The sequence below is a fragment of the Sus scrofa genome, chromosome 17 (genome assembly GCF_000003025.6).
Source record: "Sus scrofa isolate TJ Tabasco breed Duroc chromosome 17, Sscrofa11.1, whole genome shotgun sequence".
Lineage (NCBI taxonomy): Eukaryota > Metazoa > Chordata > Mammalia > Artiodactyla > Suidae > Sus > Sus scrofa.
In genome coordinates this window covers 34547071-34572087 of record NC_010459.5, presented here as the reverse complement: position 1 = coordinate 34572087, position 25017 = coordinate 34547071, and the positions used below count along the sequence as shown (strand labels likewise).

General features: G+C 55.0%; 1 protein-coding gene and 1 long non-coding RNA gene across 2 annotated transcripts in view; one reads left to right on the top strand and one right to left on the bottom strand.

Annotated features, from left to right (window-relative positions):
• LOC106506648 overlaps window positions 1-25017 on the top strand; it is a 97985-nt gene that overhangs the window by 10276 nt on the left and 62692 nt on the right. The window lies entirely within an intron of this gene.
• SCRT2 (scratch family transcriptional repressor 2) lies at window positions 1654-13841 on the bottom strand. Its single transcript, XM_021077537.1, has 2 exons — window positions 13709-13841; window positions 1654-2711 (listed from the first exon to the last, which is right to left on the bottom strand). The coding sequence occupies exons 1-2, from the start codon at window positions 13839-13841 to the stop codon at window positions 1921-1923; spliced, it is 924 nt and encodes a 307-aa protein (XP_020933196.1). The 3' UTR covers window positions 1654-1920.

Below are 25017 nucleotides of genomic sequence, written 5' to 3'. Positions count from 1 at the left end.
ATCACAAGGTGTAGAGGCACTGCTGAGTGGCCAAAGTCCCTTTAATATCCCTGAATTGCCTTACAAGTAATACTGCTGTAGGTGAGGAAGGGATGGGGGGGGGGAGGGGGGAGCGCCAGGCGCTCATACAAAATATGGCCAAAAGGCTTAGCATGCATGGAAAATTATTGCTGTCGGAAGTTCCTATTTACAGGGTCAACACCCTCCGTAATTGCTTCTGCAACCCCTCTCCCTCCCCGCATCCCTGCTGCCTCCCTTCCCTGGTGGGCCTGGAGCTGAGAAGCCCTAGAGAAGTGCCCCTGCTCCTTGGGCCCTTGCAGTCTCCACCCTTCTTTGCGGTTAAGGGGAGAGGAGGAGGGTCGGAGAGACAGTCCGAGACTCCTGCCCCCAGCTGGGCGCCTAGAGATGGGGCAGAGGCGTGTGCTTAAAGCAGAGGGGGCCAGGGCCCGCCCGCGTGGAGGTGTGTGCTTCGGTCCTCGCCCGGGCATGCAACAGCGCGGCGGGGGAGGTAGTGGCGGCCAATGGGGCGGGGGCAGCTGGCAGCCCTGGCCCCTCTGCCCGGGAGAGTTGCATAGTCGTGGCCGGGAGGGAGCGCTCCTCCCGGGGAGCGGAGCAGGCCGGAGGAGGCCCCAGCGGGTCCGGGGCTCAGTCGGTCCCTGGAACCTGGGGTCCCTCAAGAAGAGGAATGAATAGGAAACATATCATGGAGGAGGCTCCTCTCTCCGGTCTCCCGGGGGTGGGAGTAGAAGGTTCAGGAGGGTGGGGACCTGCCCCCGTAACTGGACCTCCTGATGTCCCCCCAGGTGAGGGTCAGCAGGCTATCCCTCCCATTCTCCTGTCCCCTTCCCCAGCAAATGCAGGCTCTGGTGAGGGTGGGGCTTCTCCCTCACTCCCCAAAACGGGATGTGTTGGGGGGGGGCAGCCCTCTATGGCCTTTGCTGTCCCTCTCCTTGCCTGGCTCCCTGACCTCCCAGTCCAGCTGGGGAAGCCAGACCATCCCTGGGTGAGGGCAAGAGATTAAATAGAATAATAAATAGATAAATAAATAAATACACAAATAAATAAACTGGAGAGGCCCAGCCAGAGGGGAAGAAGGGCATGTGTGAGGTGCCCCAGACCTCCCCTCGACAAATAAGGAGGGGTACCTGTAGTCCTGGGGGTGGGGAAAGTGCTCAGAGAATGGGGGGGAGAGGCTGGAAGCCCAGGGAGGGGCTGTGCGGGACTGAGAGAGAGGCTACATTAGGGGGCAGGACCCTGAATTGCCCCCCAAAGTCCGCCCCAGGTCAGGTGAATTCAGAGGAGTGAGAGCTGCTAAGGGGGTGGAAAGTCCCCCCCCCATGAAGAAGGGGTGGGGTGTGTGTGTGGGGGGGGGGGAGAATGAGAATATGAATGGCTGGGCCTAAGGCCGGCAAGGTAAGGAGGGGATCCGGGCAGACTGGGGACTCCAAGAGGGGTTAAGATTAGATCCCTAAGGCCTGCGTCCTGGTCTGGATGGGGAATCCGTGACAGGCAAGGAGTCAAGGGTAGGTTTAGGCCTTAGACTGGGGGCTCCAATGGAGAAATGGTCTGAGATTCAGCTGAGAAGTGAGAGGAAAGGTCTGCAACGTAGAAGGGGCGAGGTGTAGGGTCTGGGCGGGAGAAAATTCCGGCTCCGGGGCCTGGGAGAGGTGCGGACCTGGTGCCTGAGTTGGGAGCCTTGAGGGGGCGAACAAAGGGTCAAGGTCCGAATCTCGGTAGCCGGTAAGGATATGAGGGTCGGGAGGTCCCAGGGAAGACAGTGCCGGAAGTGAGTTCTGGGTTTGGGGGCTGGAGAGAAAAGTTCCGAGCTGGGAGCGGGGACCCCACGAGGGGTGCGGGCAGGGGAATGCAGCTGGGGGATGCTGAGGGCAAAGGTAGGGGGCCCGGGGCGTGGAGGGAGGTTCAGCTGGCGGGGCCGGCGGGGGGCGGCGGGGGTGGCTCGGCCCCCTTGACGCAGGCGGCCTCGCAGTGCTTGTGGAGGTAGGACTTGAGCGCGAAGCTCTTGTCGCACTGGCGGCAGCGGTAGTGCTTGAAGGCCGAGTGCGTCTGCATGTGCGCGCGCAGGTTGGAGCGGTCGGCGAAGGCCTTGCCGCAGTGCGCGCAGCCGAACGGCTTCTCGCCCGTGTGCGAGCGCATGTGGCCCTGCAGCAGCCAGGGCCGCGAGAAGGCCTTGCCGCACACGCCGCACTTGTGGCGCAGGTTGTGCGTGAGCACGTGCATGGCCAGCGCGGGCATGGACACGTACGCCTTGCCGCACGTCGGGCACTTGCGGGCCAGCTGGCTGTCCAGGCTGCGGTGCGTCTGCTTGTGGCGGCTCAGGTTCGACGACGTGGCGTACGTCTTGCCGCACTCGGCGCACGCGTGCCGGTGCCCGCCGCCCGCCGGCGCCCCCGCGCGCCCCGCGCGCCCCCCGCCGCTCCCGGCGTCCCCCGCGCCCCCCGCGTCCCCGCCGCCCCCGCCGCGCCGCCGGCGCGAGCGCCCGTCCGAGATGAAGAAGGCGTCCATGGAGTAGCTGTCGGTCACCGCCGCCTCCCCGCGGAAGTAGCGCGCCGACAGGCTAGACTGCGGGCTCTCGGGGTCGCTGTACTCCTCCGGCGCCGCCGGCGGGTACGCGGGCTCGGCCGGCGCCAGCTCCAGGCCCGGCTTCTGGTCCACATCGTAGCTGCTGGGGGGCAGGCAGTGCGGGACGTAACCTGGAGAGGGTGAGACGGAAGTGGGGAAGGTGAGACGCCAGGGAGGGGAGGCGTCCCCGTGGCCGCTCTTGGGAAATGACGGCTGCTAGTACAGCGGCGGTCGCTTGTCCTGCACGTCTGCTCTGGAGGTCAGGCTGCCCGGGTTCAGATCCTTCCTTGTGGGCCACAATAAAAACCACCCCACCCCATCCTCGTGGAGCACGGTGAGGTCAAGGTCCACTGACTTTGTGTTCACTAGTCAAGTTCTTAAGTGCTCACGGCCACTCAGGGAAGGTATTATTATTATTGCATCCTCTCTACAGGTAGAGAAATGAGGCGTGTAGTGTAATCTTACAGTTAGTAATTGTTGGAGCCAGGAGTCTTGGCAACCTGACGCCAGAGCGCAGGCTTTCTTTGTTCCAGCTGTTTTCTGCCACTCCAGACCTATGACTTCTTTGAATCTCAGTTTCCTCATCTGCAAAGTGGAGCATATGATTGGACACTCCTTCCCAGAGTCTTTGGAAGGACTCTGTAAAGTGATGACGAGAACTGTGCATTGGAGTTCCCGTCGTGGCTCAGGGGAAACAAATCTGACTAGCATCCATGAGGACGAGGTTGGATCCCTGGCTTTGCTCAGTGGGTCAAGGATCCGGCGTTACCTGGGCTGTGATGTAGGTTGCAGACATGGTTCAGATACGTGTTGCTGTGGCTGTGGCATAGGCCAGTGGCTACAGCTCTGATTCGACCCCTAGCCTGGGAACCTCTGTATGCTGCAGGTGTGGCCCTAAAAAGACAAACAGACAAACAAACAAATGTGCATAAGGTGCTTCCTGTGTGCCAAACTCTACCTCCATGCTTTATGCATGTTAGCTCATTCAGTTGTCACAGATCCTACAAAGTAGGTCCTGTTATAATCCCCATTTTACATATAAGGAAATTGAAAGAGAGAGCGAGCACAGTAATTACTATATAAATGTTAGCTATTATAATTATGCTTTTTACTTGCTTGGAAAAGTGACTTCACTGAAGATTATTTAACTGTCTGCCTTCCTCACCAGACTGTGAGCCTCCCAGGGTGGGATCTGTGTGCCCAGCATGTGCCTGGCTCAAAAGAGGTGTGCAAAGAATAGATGTTGCACACACGAATCACAGTCCTGTTAGCCCCACCTCCTAGGATTGCTGGGTATTTAAAAGAGGTCAAGAGGAGCCCCAAGAAGGGGACTTTCTTCTGCTTGGTCCTAAGCCTGTTTTGCTCCCCGCTCCACCAGAAGCCTCCTGGAGTTCCCTGTGAGATTCATCTCCCCTCCTTCTCCTCCCTCCTCTCTAGACGTGGACCAGAAATCCTGTCCATTTTGGGATCCAGTGACTGCTGGGCAGGCTGGGGCTTTCCAAGGGCAGGGACCATCCTGATTTGTCTCTGCCTTCCAGGGCCTGCCATAGTCCCAGCACTCTCCCTGAGGACCCTGGGGCCTGGGCTCCCAGGAGACTGTCTAGCAGACACACAAACTTGTCACCCTGGTGTTTCCATCGTCCTTTGATTCTGAAGAACCTTGAGGGTTAGGCCCCTTTATGGGGAGCCAAAAAGCAGGAGATTTGACCTTCTCCTCCTGACCCCTGAGACCTGTATCTCCACCACCCCCAGCCTCCCTGACTCAGGTAAGCAGGTGGAAGAGGGCTTTGTAAGCAAGGAACTGGATTCAGAGCTCTTGTTCCCTCGCATAGCCTGCCTGATTCAGCCTTGTGCCCTGGCCTCTCATTTGGGATTTGGGATGGTCACAGGGTGAAGTCTGGGCAGACTGTCCTTCAGCCCTGAAGGCCATGGTGTACTTTAATTTTTTCCTCTGTCCCTTCACCTGCCCACACAGGACCCTCTGCACACAGAAGTGATGGGGGATTGTGGGGTTGGCGGACTTAGTAGGGAGGGGCACTGAGGTCAGGTGCAGAGAGGGCAGTGGTGGTGGTGGTTTTATAGTGGAGGGGGCTCAGCCTCTCAGCACCCCATTCTTCTCCTCTTGTCTGCCTTCGGTCTGGAGGTTCCCCCACCTCCCACTCCAGGAGTCAGGCCTGGGACTTGTCAGGCCCCCAGATGTTAAGGGAGTATTGTTTCAGACTAAGTTGAAATACCTGTTGGGCACACCCAGACCCTCTCTTTCTCCTTCTGTATTTCTTCCCGTTGGAAATTACTGATGATACAATAATACTAACTGATATTTATTGAGCACTTACTAAGTGCCAGGCTCTGTGTTAAATGCTTCAGGCCTGTCACCTTGTTGAATCTTCACAAAAGTACCCCGTGTTACAGAGAAGGAAACAGGCGCCGGTGGTGGTGCTTGATCAAGGGGTGGAACAAGGGTTGGAACCCACTGCTCTGCTCCCTGTTTTCCACACGCCCGAGAGATTGTTCACCTTCTATCCCCAGTGCCCCAGCTGATAGGCACTCGATAAGTATTTGTGAAGTGGGTGATAAATGGGTGATAAAGATTTGCCAGGCCAGCCTCATTCCCTGGCCCGGCAGGGTCTGCCGCCAACCATTCTGTCTACCTGCTCCTGGGACGACTTGATTCCCGACACTGGTTCTAGCTGGGTGACCTTGAGTAGGTCGTGTGTCTTTCTGTGTCTCATCTTTCTCTGGAGATGGGAATAGTATAAAATTCATTTGGAGAGGGTCCCTGATCATGTGGCCCTTGCCTTGCACGTTTTATTATTAAGGAAGGATGGCATACTGGTTAGGAGCCCGATTTTGGTGCCAGACTGCCTGGATTGAGTTCCAGCTTTGCTGTTCCAAGCTGTGTGGTCTTGGACAATTGATCTCTCGATGCCTCTATTTCCCCAGATGTAAAATGGGGGATGATAAAAGCACCTAACTCATACAGTTTGCAGTAAGGAGTCCATGAATGAATTTCATGGACAGTAAGGAGTCCGTGAGTGAAAAGTGAACAAATAATAACCAGCACTCCTGGAGCATGTATGTGTCAGATGCTATTTAAAGGCTTTACACACACACAAAATGCATTTCACCATCATAACGCTGCAGTTGGTACCATCTTACGGATGAGGAATCCGAGGCACAAGGTAGTTAAGTAACTTAGAGTCAGGATTCCAACCCAGTGCCTGGCACAAGACCCGGACTGTCATTATGAGTAACAATAACATTCTCCCCAGATGGGTTTCCGTGCTGCAGTTTTCTTGGCGTCTGCACAGACACATCTTGCAGCTCCTCCCTGGGCCACAGTTTCCTCACCAGGATGTGTAATTTCTGCCTCATGCCCTGGTGAGAAAACTCCTGTGTTGCACATTGGTAGGAGCTCAATGCACCCGGCAGTCCACGTCCCAGCTGGGCTCTGTCTGTGGCGCCCTCTGGTGGTAGAATGCAGTACTGCAGCCCCTTACTCCTGCCGCTGGGGGTCTCTTTATAGAAATAGGGGCGCCTCAAACAAAGGCTGCTCTTCTGCCTACGGATGGATGTGGAATTGCCTTCTGGACAGGAATTGTGGGGCCAGACCAACTGGGGGGCCAGCAGCTGTGGAGTTTGGCAGGGGTTTGGGGTGGGGTTTGGGAGGGTGGTATGAGAGTTTATGTGTTCATGTTGGCAGAGGTGGTTCTAACTTGCTTTGTGACCTTGGTCAGTTTGTTTAACCTCTGTGGAAGTTCCCTTGTGGCACAGCGGGTTAAGGACACAGTATTACCGCAGTGCAGGTGGCAACTGGTTCAATCCCCGGCCCTGGGAGCTTCCCCATGTTTCAAGTGTGGCCAAAAAACCCCACAAACAAACAAAAACACCCCCCTGGACTGTGTACTGGAATAAGGTTGACTGGGAGGCTCTAAAGACCCTTTCTGCATCCTGGCGGAATAGACCCCTCAATGATGCCCATTGTCCTTTCCCTAGAACCCAACCCTCATCAACTCCACTTCAGACCGCAGACCTCTCCCTAGCTGTGTGACCTTGGGCAAGTTAGTTAACCTTTTGGTGCCATAATCTGTATAAAGGAACTCATCATGGAATTGAACAAATTAATGGTATAAAATGCTTAGTACAATGCCTGGCACGCAGTAGCCTCTCAAGCTGCTATTATTATTGTCATTATTACTGGCCCTCCATTTCTTAGTGATATCCTTCTAATCTGCTGGAGAGTAGAAGGGGACACACCTGGGTATCTCAGGCTGCTGGGTGACCTTGGGCAAACCACTTCACCTCTCTGGGCCTCAACCCTGGAGCCTCCTTTAGGACACTATGGGAAGTGCTCTTCTGACTCTGTGTGTGGAACTCAGACAGGTTCGGGGTGCCTTCCTGTACCCTACAGGTGACTGTAGAAGGCTGAGCTGCCTGCTCCCCAGCCAACAGGGTGAGACAGTCCTCTCTTGTTTGGGTCCAGATGGAGGCAGGGAGGCCCAGGGACCCAGAGAGAAGAGACTTGACTCTCATCCTGGCTCTTATACTCATACTCCAGCTGCGTGACCATGGGCAACTCACAAAGCCTCTCCAGGCTCCAGTGCCCCATTTGAAGGATAGGGGCTAGAGCCACTCCTGCCACGTGGGGCTGTAGTGAAGGGAGAAGTGGCGATGTCGTGTGCATGTCACCTGAGAATGACTTTTGGTTTTCCCAGCCTGGGAGTCTTGATGTTTCAGGCTGACGGTCCAGAATATATTTTTAAGATTCCCTGCAGGGGGATTCTGTGAGAAGTCCGGTGCTGGGTGCTCCTCAGACATGTCTCTTCCAATTGTCTGACCCCTTGGGATGAGGGTGGGGCATTTCTGAGAAGCACTGCTGCTGCTGTTGCTTCTAACGGCCGCTGAGCCCTCCCCGCGTGCCAGGCACCACCCTAGAGGCCTGGAGATGGGAGCGGGTTGGCCACTGAAGGAGGAGGCGCACGGCTCGGAACCTTCCAGGGCTTGTGCTTTTTCCAGCCCCCCTGGAGGGAGGAGTCTCAGGACACACTGGCCTGTGTTCAATGGGATGATGAGGTCTTGGGGGGTGGGGAGAAGCTGTTTTTTCTAGAACATGCTCCAGCCCCTGGTAAATTTTTGCAAATAGTTAATAAAAGTAACAGCTAACACTCAGGGAGCACATTAGTTCATGTCTGAGGAAACCGGGGGCGGGGGGTGGGGGGGCGTCTCTTGCCCTGGTGCCCTACTTGTGCAGAAACGGAGGCCCAGAGAGGGGCCTCGACCGGGTCACAGAGCACGTTCATGACAGAGTGAGGCTGGCCTCCTGCCTCCTAGGCCAGTGCTTTTTCCTGGTCTCCAGGATCCCAAAGTTCCTTGAGGGAATTTCCAGCCCCAGTGCCACTTCCCTGTCTCTAGATGGACCAGCTTCCCAGGTGGCCCACTTTCCTGAGGAGGGCCGGCCCTGCTTGGTGGGGGAGGGGCGCTGGAGGGGCTGCTGCATGGGTATATTTAGAGCCACGTCTTGCTGTGCCAGGGCCTCGGGCCTCGAGAATCAGCTCCAGCCAGCTGAGCAGAAAGCCAGGTCTGTCAGCAGCAAAGCAGGATAAAAATAGTTTCTCCTGTCTGCTCACAGAGCTGGGCAAAGGGGCTGGTACCTCCCCCTCCCCTTATTATAGCATCTTTGTTAGCGGTTCCCTGGGCACTGGACCAGAAATGACACCCACCTCCTCCAAGGGCCTGGCAGCTGGTACACCTGTTCACTGGGGATGGGGTCCTTGAGTCCAGATGAGCAGGAGGTCAGAGGGAGGTCTGGCCCAACATGGCCAGGGCTGTAGGGTGTGGGGCTCTGCCCACTGACTCCGACCCAGGGAGTGTCTAGAGGGTTTGGGGCCCCTCCCCACCATCCCTACCTCCTGAAATCCCCATATTTGGGTTTTTCCTGAGCGTGACCCAATTCCCGTGGCCTACAGGGAGGTCCACAGCTCTGCAGGAATCAATAGGAAAGATTTTTTAAGGGGCTTCAGAAACTGGAATGGTGGCTAGGGGTCTTGTGCTGCAGAGCCCTGGCTGATGGAGCAGCCCCCTGCTCCTTCCAGGGAGCCTCAGGGGCCCTTTCTGGGTCTTGTTCTGGAGAGCGGGTATCTTGCATAATGCACTTCATCTTTCCAGGCTCCCTGCTTTCTGTCCTGCCCTCTCTGTGCCCCCAAAGGTGCAGAGGGTACATTCCCCCTTTCCTTCCTACCCAAGAGCCAGCAGTGGACATTCCATCCCAGGGGAGACCACCACTGGAAGGAGGCCAAGAGTTCTGGAGGCCTCATCTCTCTCCGCCATGTCTCATGTGCCCCCCAGAGGGCCTCCAGGCTGTGGGGATCCTTGGAATATGTGGATTAAGCACCAGCCAGGGAGGGGTGATGTGTTCTGCCATGCATGCCCTTGTCATCTCGGGCAAGTCACCTCACTGGCTTCAGATTTGCCTCTGGAGGTTTGCCCTGTGCTCTGTTCTTTGCCCACAGTGTGTGGTGTGGTGTGTGTGTGTATTGGGTGGTCTTTGGGATGTGTAAATTGCTCTGCTACCATAGGGACTTGATGTCCTCTCCCGCCCTGTCTCAGGAGCCACAAACTGAGACTGTCTGAAGAGTGAATGCACAGCCTGGACCCTGCATGTGCCCCTTGTGACCCCAGGTTTTAGGAGGGACCATGGACCCCAGATTCAGTATCCCCCATGGGCCTTGTTATTCCACATTCCCACTGACTATTTCTTAGGAAAGTCAGATTTTGGGGGGTCCCTAGAAGGTCAGAGTTGAAAGAGATCAAATTCAACTGCTTGATTTCATAAGAGGAAAACCGAGGCTTGGCTGGGTCAGTTCAGTTCAGAGCCACAGAGAAAGCTAACGGTGGTTCTAAGACTTGAACCAGCCAGCGTTAAGAATGGATCTGGATGTGACCTTGGACTAGAAATTGGATCTGGACTTGATTCTGGAGCCCGAACATTGTCCTAGACATGGATTGAAACTTGAACTTGGACATGGATTTGTTCTGAATTTCGGAGTGGACTTGTAATCTCAGACACTGACCTTGGACCTAGACTTCAGACTTGGTCCTAGACCTAAGGTTGGACGTGGACATTGGACCTGGACCTCAGATCTGGACCTGGACATTGTACTGGATGTTGGACATGGACTTTGGACCTGACCTCTGGCATGTCTCTAATCTTGACCTTGGACTGGACCAAGACTGTGATGCCAGGGGCAGTCATTAAAGAACACTCAGACGGGCCTGCTCAGTGTCTTTGGACACCTCCTCTGCCATCTCTGGGCTACCTCTGCCAAGGGATCGGGGCTACCCTTTTGCATCCCTACCCTCCAGATGGGCTTTTTGAAGTGTGGAGTAGACGTATGGCAATTGGGGAATTTCAGCCAGATTCCTAGGCATGGCCTGGAGCGACTCCCTGGCGCCATCTGAGGGAGTGAGCGGAAGCGGGTGCTGGTATAATGTGGTCAACTAGATAAGCCCATGGGCAGAAGTAGGAGCACTTCCTCAGCTGCTGGGGAGGCTTAATGTAGCTGCGGAGGGCAGGCAACTGCGTTATTGGATTGGCATTGATCCTTCATCTGCCTGGTCGGATGTGCTCTGAAGGAGTAGGGGGGCAGGACGGGTGGGGGTGCAGAGGAAGGAAGATTGGCATCCAGCTGGAGTTCAGAGTTAGGTGTGAGGCGAGCTAGACACTCCAGGGGTGGTGAAGGTGTCCTCGGAGGTGGGGTCCACGGAGACCACTGCTGTGCAGATGGATGGGCAGCCTTCCCCAGGGTTCCCTAGGCCGGGGACCCAGGCCGGGGAAGGGGTGGGCTTGGTGGAGTTGGACGGCGATGTTCTGAGAGGGTTAGGAGGCTGCAAGTTGGCATCTCACAGAGAGACTGAATCTGTGCTCAGATCCCCCCCCCCTTTGGGGGGGGAGGGCTCCTTGGAGGCAGAAAGCAGTGGAGGAGCAACAGGAGCAGGAGAGGGAGAAAAGAGGCATTATGTTGGAGAGGATGGTGAAATTTCATCTGCTCTGCCTTCTTTGGGGGCTCTGCAGAGAGACCTGGAACTTTCCCCATTTGTGGGGCTTCTCCTTCCCTATTTAGGGGTTCTCTGGCTTCAGGGGGAGCCTAGAGATGCACCAGATGCACCTGCTGCACCCTCTGCCCAGCCCACGGAGGCTGAAAAAGGAAGGGAATAAGGAGGCGAAGAAGAGCGTTGCTCGTGTGTGTGCGTGTGTGCGCGTGCGTGCACATGCACGCGTGAATGCAGGAGGAGGAATTCTCTAGGAATTCTCCAGCACTCCCAGGCATTCCCTGAGCTGGGGGTACACTCTTTAATTTGGGTTCCTGCATCTTCATCCGCCAGGAGCCCGAGCCTCCCCTGACCTCCGCATTCACAGGCTCCCTTCCTGCCTCCCCGGAGTCCCCTCCCACCAGTCTCATCCTGGCCCTGCAGCCGGTGCTGCAGGAATGGCTTGTAAGAGGATCTTTCTAATAACTGGAACTATCTCCAGCCCCAGGCCCTCCCCCTTCCCTCCCTCCTTTCTCCTCCCTCCTCCTTCTCTCCCTCACTCTCCTCACCTCCCCCCCTCCTCTCTTTCTCCTTGTTTACCCAGCACACTTACACACGCTGGGAGAGAAAAACGTCGGCTCAGCAATTTTTCACACTTCCCTCAAACGCTCAGCAAGGTTATTTCCGGCAGAGCGGAGACAACGGACCCCTAGGAGCCGGCAGGCTGTGCAAGGACCCCCAGCACCCCTACCCACCCATGGAGTGAGGGAGCCTTCACTTCCCAGTCTGGCCACACCCCAGGGACGGAAGAGGCCTCTGGTAACAGGACAAGGCCATACCCAGGCTTGAAGGTTCGCTCCCTGGCCTCTGGCACTAACCATTTACTGCAGGCACTTCCAAGGTGGCCAGGTCAGGGTGCCTGTCCTCTGCACGGGGCATCCTGCAGAGACTGGCCTCAGAGGCTCCGCCACCCTCAGCTAGACCTGGGATGGTAAATGGAGCCCTACAGGAACCCTGACAGAGGCCCCCTACATTTTGTTAGACCCTCACGCAGTCATCTTGGTGCCTCCCACCCTACCACTTGACCTTCACAGAAGCTGAGCTTGTCAAAGTTGGAAGGATTCTTAGATCATGCCATCCAAACTCTTTTACTGCTAAGGAGGCGGAGGACCAGGGAAGGAAAGGCACTTACCCAAGGTCACGTAGCAAGTCAGAGATCTAGAGGCGGGGCCTCCCAGAGTTCCAGGCCACATGTTAGACTATCAGGACAGTCTCAGGATTCCCCGGAAGCCAGGGAGATGGTCTGGAACTCTTTGGGGAAAGGGCTGAGGATGGGGCTCGTTCTAGGGTGTCAGATCTGGTGGAACATCCCTGATGGTGGCTTTGCCCTGACCCTACTTCCCACCATTCACTCAGGGGCTCCTTTCAGAGCTTTTTTTTTTTTTTTTTTTTTGGACCAAATTCAAGGCAAGGCGTTCCTGCCTCACTCCAAAGGAACAGTATGCAGTTTTTGGCTGAGCATGAGAAATTCTCTGGGCATCTCTGGGTTTCCTCAGCTGGTCTGGGACAGGACCAAGGGGATTTGAGCAGGCAGGAGGGCTTTATGGCAGTCCCCCAAGGGATCCACAACACAGGCTGGCAGGCATTTCTTTTCTACCCATGTCCTCAAGCCTGCATGGCCCCGGGTATACCCTCTGTCCTGCCAGCACTCAGACAAGCCCATCCATACCCCTGGGCTTCAGTCCTCAAATCCAAGAGGTTCTGAGGTCAAGAAAAGAAGGCAGTAGAATAAGAGACATGTGGTTCTCTTGGGGACCTGGGGGAGGCCGGGGGATGAGTGTCTGTAGCCATATCCCTAATTACTCCCTAATTTCTTTGACCTTGTTGAGGTCACAGAACCCTTTGCCCAGCGCCCTCTTGCTACCTGGCTTGGCAGGGTGATGGAATGTGGGTGAAGTGCTTGGAAATCTGTGTGGCAGAAGCTCCCACTCTTCTGGCTCCTGCCTTTGCCATCTCAGCTACCCCTTCATTCTCAGCCCTTTCTTCTCTCCTTTTTCCTCTCCTCTCCTTTTCCCTCCTCTCTCTCTCTCTCTCTCACCCCCCCCCAAAAGCTGATGCCACATGTGATGTCAGATTTCTTACTGCAAAAAGGACGCCTCCTCTCTAGACACCTGTCCTGGTGGAGGCCATCAGAGGAGAACCCTTTTGTGACCCCCCCCCTTGATGGGGAATGGGGTCCACAGAAGCAGTCTCTGATTCTTCTCCATACCTTCCAGAGATCACCCCCTTCTGGGCCTGAATGACCTCTCTTGTCCCCCAAACCCTTGTCCCTACAGGAACTTGCTCTGAAAAGGGATGAAGTGTGTTGAGGGTGGGGGACACCCAGGAACAGCAGGGCTGGTTCCAGAGGGGCATAAGAAGCTGGAGGGGAGAGGGCATGCAGCCCAGGGGACCAGGAGCCACTTTGGGGGAATCCCTCCTAGAAATCCTCTTTTCATCTTGGTCCCCAGGACGGGCCCAGCCTTTGGCAGGCATGTGGCTGAGGGTAACAAAAGAGTTGCTGAGAGAGGGGGCCTGAGAACACTTGTCTGGCATCTCCAGGGGGAGCAGGCTTGAAGGGAAAGAGGGTGCTCCCAGCTACCCCTTAGGAGCCAACCCTGTCTCCCCAGGGATTGGTAATCGAGGCCGGTTTACCTTCCCCATTAGGGCAGCACACTCGGGCAGCCAGCCTCCTTCCTTCTGCCGCGGAGAGGAGACTCTGGGACTGCCTTGTGCGTTAGCCCCACAGCGCCGGCCCTTCGTGGGCGCCTCTCTCTCTCTCCATTCTCTAACCACCCCTTGCTCCAGCCCCGATCTAGGGCCGCAACTTTCGAAGTCCAGGCTGGCGCTTGGCGACGGGATGGGCCGACCCTGCGACTTTCCCTTTGTACGGGCCTGGCCCTTGCCCCGCCCGCCCGGCCCCCAGGAAGCCTGAGAGGCTCACACATCCAGGGAAATCTCCTCCCGGGGGTTCCCTGCCGCGCGCACCCCTCCTCGTGGCCCGAGCTGGGGAGGGCCCGAACTCCCCTCCCCTCTTCTCCCCCCGCCGGGTCCCACTCACCGTTGTCCCCGGGCGGCCCCCGGGCGCCAGGCAGCACGTAGGCAGTCTCCAAGGGGTGGTAGGTGGGGGCCGGCACCCCGCTGCACTGGAAGCCGTCCCCTTTGATCTTCTTTACCAGGAAGGAGCGGGGCATGGTGCGACTGGCGGGGGGCTCGGCGGGGGCACTTGCGTGGGGCCCCGGTGGGGGGAGACGGCCAGCCGGGCGCGATTGGCTGTCTGCGCGGGGTTTCAGCACTGGACAGCTCCCAGCGGGCGGGCAGGCGGCGGGCGGCAGCGCGGAGCCGGCACCGGTGGCGGCGGCCCGGGCTCTGGCTCTGGCTCCCGCTCGGGCTTGGCGGCGGCGGCGCGCAGACAGGCGATCACTGGAGCTGTGCTCAGCACTCCGGCTGCCGGCTTTATATGGGACGCAGGCTGGAGGAGATCAGGTGGTCCCCTAGCAATGGAACTGTTCAGCGCTCTAATCCATCAAATGTCCCCCAGGACAATCGCTCCGCACACGTTCCCCTGAACCGGCAGCGGTGGGGGCAGGCCAGGCGCAGGGAGCAGCGGGCAGGCAGGAGGGGAGAAAGTGAGGGTGAGAAAGGCGCAGAGATACGGAGAGATGGAGAAGGGTGGGGGGAAGACAAGGGGGAAGAGAGAGAGAGAGGGAGAGAGAGAGAGAGAGAGGAGATACACAGAGAAAGACAGAGACAGAAAAAGAGAGGCACACACACTGAAAGAGGTAGAAATAGGAGCAGAGAGACCAAGATAAGGACAAAAAGACACAAGAAGAAACAGAGAGAGAAGAAAGGAAGAGATGGAGAGAAGTAGCAACATACACCCCCCACAGGAGAAAAAGAGAGATCAGATACACAAAAAGAAAGCCCCCAGGGATGTAAAGAAAAGAGAAGAAAAGTGCAAGACAGAGAAAGAAACCGAGGGGACAGAAGGTAGAGTAGTCTGAGCAGGCGAGGTTCAGGCACATGGGGACACAGGGAAGGGGATGCGAAGAAAAGAGTGTGAGCTCGCCCGTGGCGAGCTCCTGCCCCCAGCCCTCTCCTTGTCCCCCAGTTTTGAAGTGGCCAGTTTGGACACTCAGCTTTAACTAGGGGAAATCATCCCACCCACCCCAGCTCGGCCTCCCAATGAAGCCCCCTCTTGGGTTTGGGGTTCAACTTTCGTCTCCCAGAACCAATGGGAGGAGCAAGTCCCCCATGCTGATGCCCAGCCCCGTTCAGCCGGTCCTGTTCCGGTGCCTAGATCAGGCGGGCGCTGCAAGAGGAAGTGAAAATCGTCCAGTAATTAATTTCCCTGCTGCCGGGGGGTGGTGGTTTTGACACATCCGAGGCTGTGTCTTTCCCTGAAGCGGGGAGCAGACAATAGAGACACGTGGACTGGGAAGGGAGAGGGGGGAAGGGAGGGGGAGCGGGGCTCCCGCTGGAACTCTTTGCAGGTCAGCTCCTTTGTCTCCAGGAGGATCTGAGCGGACACCCCCGCCCCCCACCATCCGGCCAGAACCTAGGGGAGCTTCCATATCTTGGTAGGACCGAGGAACAGGAGAACACATCCCCCCTGCCCAGCAGATGCTTGGCAAAGTGCCATGGTGGTGGGCTTGCCTCAAAAAGTATGGGATAGCCAGAGCTCAAGAGTCCTGGAATCAGACTCTAGGAATGCCAAGATCTCATTGGTCAACAGCAGTCTGTTTATGGGATGCCAGACTAATGGAGTGGTAATGTGCTTTGGGAACTGGGTCATCCCAATACCAGTTGGGAGACGAAGACCCATGGAGACTAAGAGAGGGCACGGAGGTGACCAAGGTCCCAAAGTGAGTCAGCAGAAATTTCCAGAGACCTCCGTAGCCTTTGGGCCCATTCAGTCAAGGACTCACACAGTCTTTGAGATGTCACTTAGAAACCTCAGAATAAAATTTGGGTCCCTAGTATGGCCAAGGCCCTGAATGATATGGGGCGCCTTGCCTATCTTCTCAGCCAGATTGCCCCATCTTTTTGTCCTCTGGGACTTTTTTTAACCTCAGTCACAGAAGGTTGAGGTGATGATACCACTTGTCTCATGGCACACCCATGGCACACCGGTATTCCCTACTCTAACCACACAAGCCAATCTATGTTTAGTCTTGTAAGCTTACGGCTCTCTCTTGGCCTCCACACTGATTCTCCTATTCAGATTGTTCTTCCCCCCATTTCATCCTAGTACACCCCTCCTTGTCCTCAATGCAGTGCCGAGGCATCACTTCAGCATCACCTCCTCTGGGAAGTGTCCCTGACTTCCTGCATGGTAAGACTGGGCTTGCCCGTTAGCCCCTGAGCTTTGTGAAACTGTCCTGTGTTTGGCTTAGCATACTCTTACAGTGTGCAATAGGATGCCCCAGCTCCCTTACTTATTAGCCATGGGACCTTGGACAAGCAATTCAACTGTCCGTGCCTCAGTTTCTTCATTTATAAAATGGGAATAATAATTGAAGCTAACTCAGGGATTGTTGGGAGCATGACAAGAGTTGCTACATGTAAAAGGGCTTGGAATGGTGCCTGTCAAATAGTAGGTGCTCAAGCCATGTGGGCTGTGTGTGTGTGTGTGTGTGTGTGTGCCTGGAGTACCCAGGATTCATTTAACACATATTGGAGGGGTTCTTTGATGTAGGTGGTGACTTCAACAGTCCTAGTCCCTATTCTCTTTGGAGGTGACATTCAAGGGATGTAAAACTGGGTGGATAATGGAGAGTGATGGTACTTAGACAAGGTGGCCAGCAAGGGTCTCTTGGAAGAGGTGACATCCAACCAGGACTTGAGTGATGAGATAGAGCCAGCCATGGGAGGAGCCAGGAAAAGAATGCTCCAGGCAGAGGCTTCACAAGTTCAAAGGCTCTAAGGGGAAGAGCTTGGGCCAGTTCAGGAATAGCAAGGAGGAGAAGGAGATGAGGTGAGGAAGCTGGCAGGGCCAGGACCCCAGAAGGTGCTCAGTAAATCATGAATAAATTGTAACTATGGGGTGAGGTTCAGTCTTAAAAGGTGGACCTATTGGTTGGAGAGTAACTTCACTGCTCACATAGAGAAAGTTGTTGAGAGTTATTTGCAGTGTAGTCATAGTTTTAAGTTTATACTGGGTACTGAGATTTCTGTGCCCTAGGGGTGCCTAATCCAGTGGGGTAAGACAAGTGGGCACCCATGAGTTCACCTCTGCCTTCTCAATGATTCTACCATTCCAGCTCTTACATAAGGGATGGTAAAACTGAGCCCAGAGAGCTTTGCAGGACACTGAGGGTCCACAGTGACTTAGGGACAAAACTGGGCCTAGACTTCCCTCTCTCCTCAGGTCTTCTCAGTGGGAGGGAACAGAGGTAATCCCCCCTTGAACTGGCCAATGGATGGCCACAAAAGCGAGGTATCCAAGGTCCCATGGCTCACTAGTGTCAGGTTGAAGATGACATTCTGGGTCTCTGACCACTGCTGGAAGGTGGTGTGGGCACCTGTAGCAGGTAAGAAGAAACCTTCAGGAGTTCCCATCATGGCTTAGCGGTTAACAAACCCGACTAGTATCCACGAGGATGTGGGTTTGATCTCTGGCCTTGCTCAGTGGGTTAAGGATCGGGCATTGGCGAGAGCTGTAGTGTAGGTTGCAGACGTGGCTTGGATCCCGCATTGCTGTGGCTGTGGTGTAGGCCGGCAGCCATAGCTCTGATTTGACCCCTAGCCTGGGAACCTCTATGTGCTGCAGGTGTGGCCCTAAAAAGGCAGAAGACAATAAACAAATAAACCTTCAGCCCAGAAGGTGAGGTTCAGAAATACCTATGGGGGTCGGACGACCTTAAGCCTGTGTGAAATGTACAACCGCTGGCATAGTTTCGTCACGAGGATATATGGGGAGCCTCCCAAACCTCCCCCAACACCGGCTCACTGGTTCCAGAAAGTCCGCTGTTAGGAATTCATTTCTCCAAGTCGCATCAAATAAGGAAAGAATTTTATTCCCGAGGATGCTTGCTGCAGCGTCAGAGACTGGAATAAAACCCCCAAGCTGGAGAAAGTGGGGAGGGGCTGTGAGGAAGACGTCTACTTGGTGGAATATTCTGCAGCCATCAAGAGCTAACACATGGGGGAAGACCTCATGGAATTATGTTAAGTGAAGGATGTGGAATCTCAAAATCCCTCACAGCACATTTGCAACTGTGAACCAAAATAAAAATAAACGTGCACAGAAAAATGAAAGAAGCGTGGAACTCTGAGGTTTCTCCACCTTCTTTTTGTGTTTTCCAGAAAGACCATAACAGGCTTCAGTTCAAGAAGCATTTATGTTGAGCACTTGTAACTACTCCCTTACTTCTGAAGAGAGGAAATGATCAAGTTTTGTAAAATATGTCAGGATAGTCATTCTTCTGACTTTTGGGAAGACAGCATTGCCGATGGCAAATTTCCCCAGTGACAACAATAATTATTATTACATCAACAGCGGCTCCACGTGCCTGGCACTGTTCTAAACATTTACCCTTCACAGAAGCTGGCCTTGCCAGGGGCTTTCGATAGAGGGATTTAGAATCAGCCTGTTTGCAGCCCAAAGCCATGCTGTGCCATTTCCCAGCTCTGATTCTCTGCCTTGGTTTCCTCATCTGTAAAATGGGGATGTCCATAGAGCCTGTCTGCAATGTTGCGGTGATGAATAAATGATAATGCACCTATAAAGTGCTTAGAGCAAGTGCCAGGCACCCAGCTACTTGACTTGATAATTAGTGACTATTTTTATTTACAGATCTTCACTCGTCTAAGCCTCACCATGGCCTCATGGCAGAATGCTCTGTTATTGGTCTATTCCACAGATAGGGAGGAAATGACTGGCTCAAGGCCACTGTACAGGGGAGTTGGGGAGGGTCCCACATCCATGTGGCCCATTGCCTGCAGGAGTCCCAGGCTTGGCATAATGGGTCAAGGTAGTGGGGGCTGCGGACTCGGCCCTTCCTGCCCTACCTGGACTGCTCTGGCCTCCTTCAGATCTCAGCCCTGCCTTGCCCATCACACAGCAGGGTGACTCCTGGTGTCTGGGTGTGAGTCTCAGTGCTGTGTAACCCCAGGGTGCTGGCAGAGCCTCTCTGAGCCTCACTCTGCACATCTGTAAAGAGGGGACTGGGCGTCACATTTGCAGGCTTCACTCCATGGTATTAGGAAGGAGCACTGCTCTGGGAGTCAGGAGCCTGATTCCAGCCTCGCCTCTGCTCTCTCTCTGCTCCCCCTTCTGGGCTCCAGCTTTCTGGTCTATCGAATGGGCACGGGGCAGGATGGTCCCTGAGCTGCTGTCCAGAGTCAGTAATGGAATTCTGTATGAATTCCAAGGAGGAGAGTGGCCACAAATGCATCCACTCCACGCTGATGGAGCTCTTTCTCTGGTTAAGCTTCACTTACTCTGTCTTTTTCTCCAGTGTATTTTCCTCTGCTGAGGCAAAGGGCAGAGGGTAAGAGAAGCCTGAAACTGACCCTGCCTGGCTCTGTACACCAGGACTCAGAGACAACTCGCTCAGGCCATGTGGGGGGCCTCTGGGATCTGATAGTGGCTGCGTTCACCTTGGTCCTTGAAAACAGATGCGAAAACGGAAGGAGAAGAGCAGGAGGTTTATTGGGGATAACACCCGCAAGGACAAGAGGTGCGCCTTCAGACCAGGGCGCGGGTCTGACGCCTGTGAAAGGAGAGGTGGGAGAAAGGGGGATTGGGTAAGGAGAACCCCAGGCGGTGGCGTGGCTCCAAGGGCATCCGGCCAACCCCAGAGGCAGCTCCAGGGCAAAGATTTCCTGCAGAGGAGTCTCAGCCTGGCAGAACGGCCAGCCCTGGCTCCCCACTGGGCCCAGCCAACAGTGGGGCACCGTGGAAGGGTGTGGCCGATCGAGAGGCTGCTGTAGCAGGAGACCCTTAGTGACTGCGGTCTGTCGGAGTAGCAGGCACCTCCCCACGGCTGCCGCATGTTTTTCTTTATTCATTTAATAAACATTTGCAGCTCTGGGCTCTGTGCCAGGTACTCATCTATGCACTTTACAAGTATCACCTTAGTTAATCTTCACACTCGCCTTCTGAGGGAGACAGTACTGTGAGCCCCATTTTCAGAGGCGGGAACAGCCCAGAGAGGTTAAGTAACTCGTCCAAGGTTGTACAGCCAGTAAGTGGTGAACCATGGGTCCCACCCAGACAGTCTGCTCCAGAGGCTGTGCGCTCACCCTCTCTGCCTCGCTGCCTCCTCTCTAGCTGCAAAGGCCCTGGCAGCGATTTCTGGGAAGCTTTCCATTTTCCTTCCTCATTGGCTCAGGAGCTCAGAACCTCAACCGACTTCAAGGAGGGGCCTGACTGGTGCATTTGGGGGTGTGGCAGGGTCCCAGATCCCCAGAGCTTCTACTCAGTTCCCTCAAAGCCTCCTACCTCAAGGCTTTTGCATATGCTCTTCCTGCTGCCCGAGCACTTGTCTCTCCCCTCTTTGCCTAGCGAATGCCTCCTCCCATCACTCCCCTGCTTGACACCAAGATCTAGCCCAGGAGTTCCTGTCGTGGCTCAGTGGTTAACGAATCTGACCAGGAACCATGAGGTTGCGGGTTCGATCCCTGGCCTTGCTAACTGGGTTAAGGATCTGGTGTTGCCGTGAGCTGTGGTGTAGGTCGAAGACATGGCTTGGACCCCGCGTTGCTGTGGCTCTGACATAGGCCTGCGGCTACAGTTCCGATTAGACCCCTAGCCTGGGAACCTCCATATGCCACGGGAAGTAGCTCTAGAAAAGGCAAAAAGACAACAAAAAAAAAAAAAAAAAAAAAAAAAAAGAAAAAAAGAAAAGAAAAGAAAGAAAAAAAAGATCCAGCCCAGGATAGAGATGCTATGCAGTGGGAAGGAGCATGTTTGAAAGTCCCAGATGATAATAAAGCTACCTGACATTTATTGAGCCCTTATGATGTGCCAGGAGCCCAGTCTAGCCCTTGAGGTGATCATCTCGCTTGAACATCACAGCATCACAGCACAGGTGGATCTGGCTCCTGTCTCCATTTTACAGATGAGGAAACCAAGGCTCAGAGAGGCAAGGGGACTTGCCCAAGGAGAGCCAGCTAGGTGTTGGGATTCAAACCCTGAGCTTTTCTTTTTTGGCTGCCCTGAGGCATATGGATTTCCTGGGCCAAGGATCAGATCCAAGCTGCAGTTGTGACCTACACTGCAGCTGCGGCAACACTGGATCCATAACCCACTGTGCCTGGCCAGGGATCAAACTTGCGTCCCAGGGCTCCAGAGACGCTGCTGATCCTGTTACGCACAGCGGGAACTCCTCAAAGCCTGATCTTAAATCTTATAATCCCTCCCTGTAGGAGACCCCAAAGTGGCCAAGGGGGTCTCCCTCCCTCAACCCCTCCAGGAATGAATGCTCCTTGAAGGGGGTGTGGTGGGGGCCCATATCTGCTCCGTTCACTGCCACACCCTGTCACCTACACAGTGCTGGGCAAACAATAAGTGCTCAATCAGTACATATCTTGAATGCATGAATAAACGAATGGGTGAAAACCCTCCTTGTGGTCCCTCCACCCACCGTGGTCCCCTTGGGGTTAATTTGTCTACACTCAGGGTTTCCCTCTGCTTGTCAGAAAACTGAGTCCCCGTCCTGATTGCCACAGTACCTGACCTTCTCCCATTGCCGTGTCTTCTCCTCCAAGTTGGAGACATTCCTGAACAGGCTAACTCCTGCCCCTGACAAGGTCACCCTCCAAGCAGTTCTCTGAAACCTCTAGAAAGGGCTGGTGGCAGGCTTCTGATCACTGGGCTCCCTGCTGGTTCAGGGGGACTTGGGACAAGCCCCCAGCATGGGTCAGGGATGGAGTGGCTACAAGGCCCCTCCCAAGAGCCTGACATTCAAGTGCAATGGTTCAAGGTTTGAGCCTGCATCACCCCAAGCCAAGCTTTAATTCCAGCTCAGCCTCTTCAAGCTGTGTAACTTTAGTCAAGTCACTTCGCCTCTCTGTGCCTTTGTGTCCCCTCTGTAGCACCTGCGAAACAGGGCTCAGGAGGCATGGAGCATAGTCAGCCCTCAAAGTGGAAGCTCTCCTTGAACAGCCTCCGGGATATCAGTGTCATTCCCTCCCCATCCTGGCTTGATATTTGGGGAAACTGAGGCACGGGCCAGGCAGGTGCCGCCTTTGGGACGTTCAAGCTCCAGCCTGCCAGATCAAGGCTGGCTCCCTCACCCCACGTGGCCTCTCCGGCCTCCCTCTCTTCCCACCAGCCAAGCTGAAAACCAGCCTGGCAGATGCTGAGGCGGCTGTTGAAGCTGCAGAGCTGGCATTTCTGGGCTCCCATGGCTCCTGGCACAGAGGAATCAACCCCTCTCTGCACCCCCGGCTCTGCCTCCTGCTCCTGCCTCTGCTCGTATACCAGCTGGGACCCAGCAGCTTCTGGAGAAAGCTGGGAGGCGGCCCAGGTGCATGGAGGCAGGGGGCTGTCGGTATTGACCTGTGCCTGACCCCAGACTAGTGGACAGACTCCCAGGGAGGAAGAACATCCACCTGCCCCCCAGGTCACACCTTCCCACGTCCCCTCTGCCTCACCCCAGCTGTAGAGGGCCCGGGAGCAGAGGGGTTAAAAGCATGGCTGGCCTGGGCTCAGATCTCTCCTCTAGTACTTCCTGCTGAGTTGTCTGTCCTTGGCAACTTTCCTGTTCTCTTTGTGCCTCAGTTTTTTCAGCTGTCAAATGGGGATGCTGATGCTAATGGTACCTGCCTCACAGAGCAGGTGGAAATCGAGCGAGGGGTTTAGGACACCAGCTGGCACACAGCTGGTGCTCAGTAGCATCAGCCATGGCAAACGGGAAGGCCATTCTCCTCTGGCTGACCTTTTGGACCTTTCAGCCCCAAGGAGTGTCCCCTCTCTGACTCCTGCAGACAAGGCTATGCAGGGAAATCCCTCTGGCCTGGCATACAGTAGGGGATCATTAAAAGGTCTGCTTAGGAGTTCCCGTCGTGGCGCAGTGGTTAACGAATCCGACTAGGAACCATGAGGTTGCGGGTTCGGTCCCTGCCCTTGCTCAGTGGGTTAACGATCCGGCGTTGCCGTGAGCTGTGGTGTAGGTTGCAGACGTGGCTCGGATCCTGCGTTGCTGTGGCTCTGGCGTAGGCCAGTGGCTACAGCTCTGATTCGACCCCTAGCCTGGGAACCTCCATATGCCGCGGAAGCGGCCCAAAGAAATAGCAAAAAGACAAAAAAAAAAAAAAAAAAAAAAAAAAAAGGTCTGCTTGGGAGTTCCTGTTGCAGTTCAGTGGGTTAAGAACCCAACATAGTGTCCACGAGGATGCAGTTTCGATCCCTGGCCTCGCTCAGTGGGTTAAGGATCTGGCGTTGCTGCAAGCTGCCACACAGGTTGAAGATGGGGCTTGGATCTGGTATTTCTGTGGCTGTGGCGCAGGCCTGTAGCTGCAGCTCTGATTCAGCCGCTAGCCTGGGAACTTCCATATGCTGCAGATGCGGCTAAAAGGAAAATCAATCCATCAATCAAAGGTCTGCTTGGCTGTGGTATGGCGTGAACTCTTGGAACCTTCATGACCCCTTTTGGGGGTAGACAGTATGATGATACCCATTTTATAAAGGACCACACAGGCACAGAAGAGAAATTGCCCAAGGGCGCACAGGTGGTAAGTCTGCAGATATTTACTGAGCACCTATTATGTGCCAGGCACAGTACTCAGGACTGAGGACACAGCAGTGGACAAGACAGACACCAGCTCTCAGCGCATCTCACTCCATCCTACTGTGCTGATAGAGAATAGCAAATAGGTAGATATGCCAGCATCCTGTCCACAGAGCAAGTGACAAGTGGGAAAAGGGAGAATGGGATGGGGTGGGGCTGTTTTAGCCAGGGTGATTAAAGACGACCTCTCTGAGGAGAGGACTTTCACGTAGAGTCCAGAATGCAGCAGCTGTCTGGATGGGACACGGGGGATCTTTGCTAGCATTGCTGTGGCAGGTTGGGTCTGGGATCCTAGAGATCCCGGGACTGGCGGCACCTCGAGCCCCCTTGACTGGGTCAGCTTCAACGTGGACAGCGACCCCCTGGCCCTCCTCTGTGGAGTAGTTAAAACAACAAAGCAAATGCTTTCGCTTCTCTGAGCCTCACTTTTCTTATCTGTAAAATAGGCAGTAATAAGCTTAGCACACATGTGGGAGAAAGGAGATGCTTAACAGAGACAATCCAAGGAAAGCACAGAGCCGGGCACAGCAGAAGCATCCGCTCCTTGGTGGCTGGAGTGGACAAGTGACTTTCCTTTCAACTTGAGTCCCCTCCTTTGCCCTAGGAGTCCCCTCCTCCCTTAGTGGGGTCCATACTGTCCATACTGGTCCATACTGGCCTCCTCTGCATCCAGGGGCAGTCATGCGGCCCAGCCTAGCCACGTGCCATGCTGGCTAGAGTGTGGCAGCCCTTATACTGAGTGTCCCAAAACAGCAGGGACAAAGGTCTGGGTGTTGGCAGCATGAGCACTGGCCTTGGGGCCTGGCGAGCAGATGTCCCTGAGGCCAGGCCTTTGACCTAATTTGGTTTTTTTCTTTTTTTGCACATGAAGCCTCCATCCTGGTTTCTGACACTCTCTGAAATTCTTCAGGTGTGCAGCCGTGGATCCTTGATGATTCAGCAGCCTATGCCATTGTCTGCAAACTCCAGTCGTAATATTTTTCTCAGATTGAGGGGACTACAGCAGCTTCCACCCTTCTGGTCCAGGGATGGCCCCTGGGAATATGCAGGCACCCAGTTCTTCCCTCTGTCCTCACTGCAAGGGCAGGGGCCTGGGGTGCTCACATTGAGATTCCCGACTCCTGGCACAATGTGACTCAGGAAAGTCTCAATACATGTTCATGGCCTGACCTCTAAGCAGTACAAGACACAGTTTCCACACATCTGCCCATCCCACTTGCTTCCCTGAACCGTGTTCCAGTTGATTTGATGTTTTTTGGAAAGTGTTGGAAACTGAACACAGAACTGAGCTAAAAGAGACTGTCACCTCCCTCCCTCTAGATATTGGACTTCAAATAACTGGTCCAGGAGTTCCCATTGTGGCTCAGCCGTAACGAACCCGACTAGTGTCCATGAGGACGTGGTTTCAATCCTTGGCCTCACTCAATGGGTTAAGGATCCGGCATTGCCGTGAGCTGTGGCGTAGGTCACAGACGTGGCTTGGATCTGGTGTTGCGGTGGCTGTGGTGGAGGCCGGCGGCTACAGCTCTGATTCCACCCCTAGCCTGGGAGCTTCCATATGCCGCCAGTGTGACCCTAAAAAACAAAAAATAAAATAAATAATAACTTGTCCAGATAATTCGTAAGATTA

Excerpts from the sequence above, each read along its gene's own strand:
- SCRT2 (XM_021077537.1), bottom strand. The coding sequence starts at position 13,841 with ATGCCCCGCTCCTTCCTGGTAAAGAAGATCAAAGGGGACGGCTTCCAG. Across the intron at positions 2,712-13,708 it reads GGGGCCGCCCGGGGACAACG|GTTACGTCCCGCACTGCCTG; the intron begins GTGAGTGGGACC and ends CACCCTCTCCAG.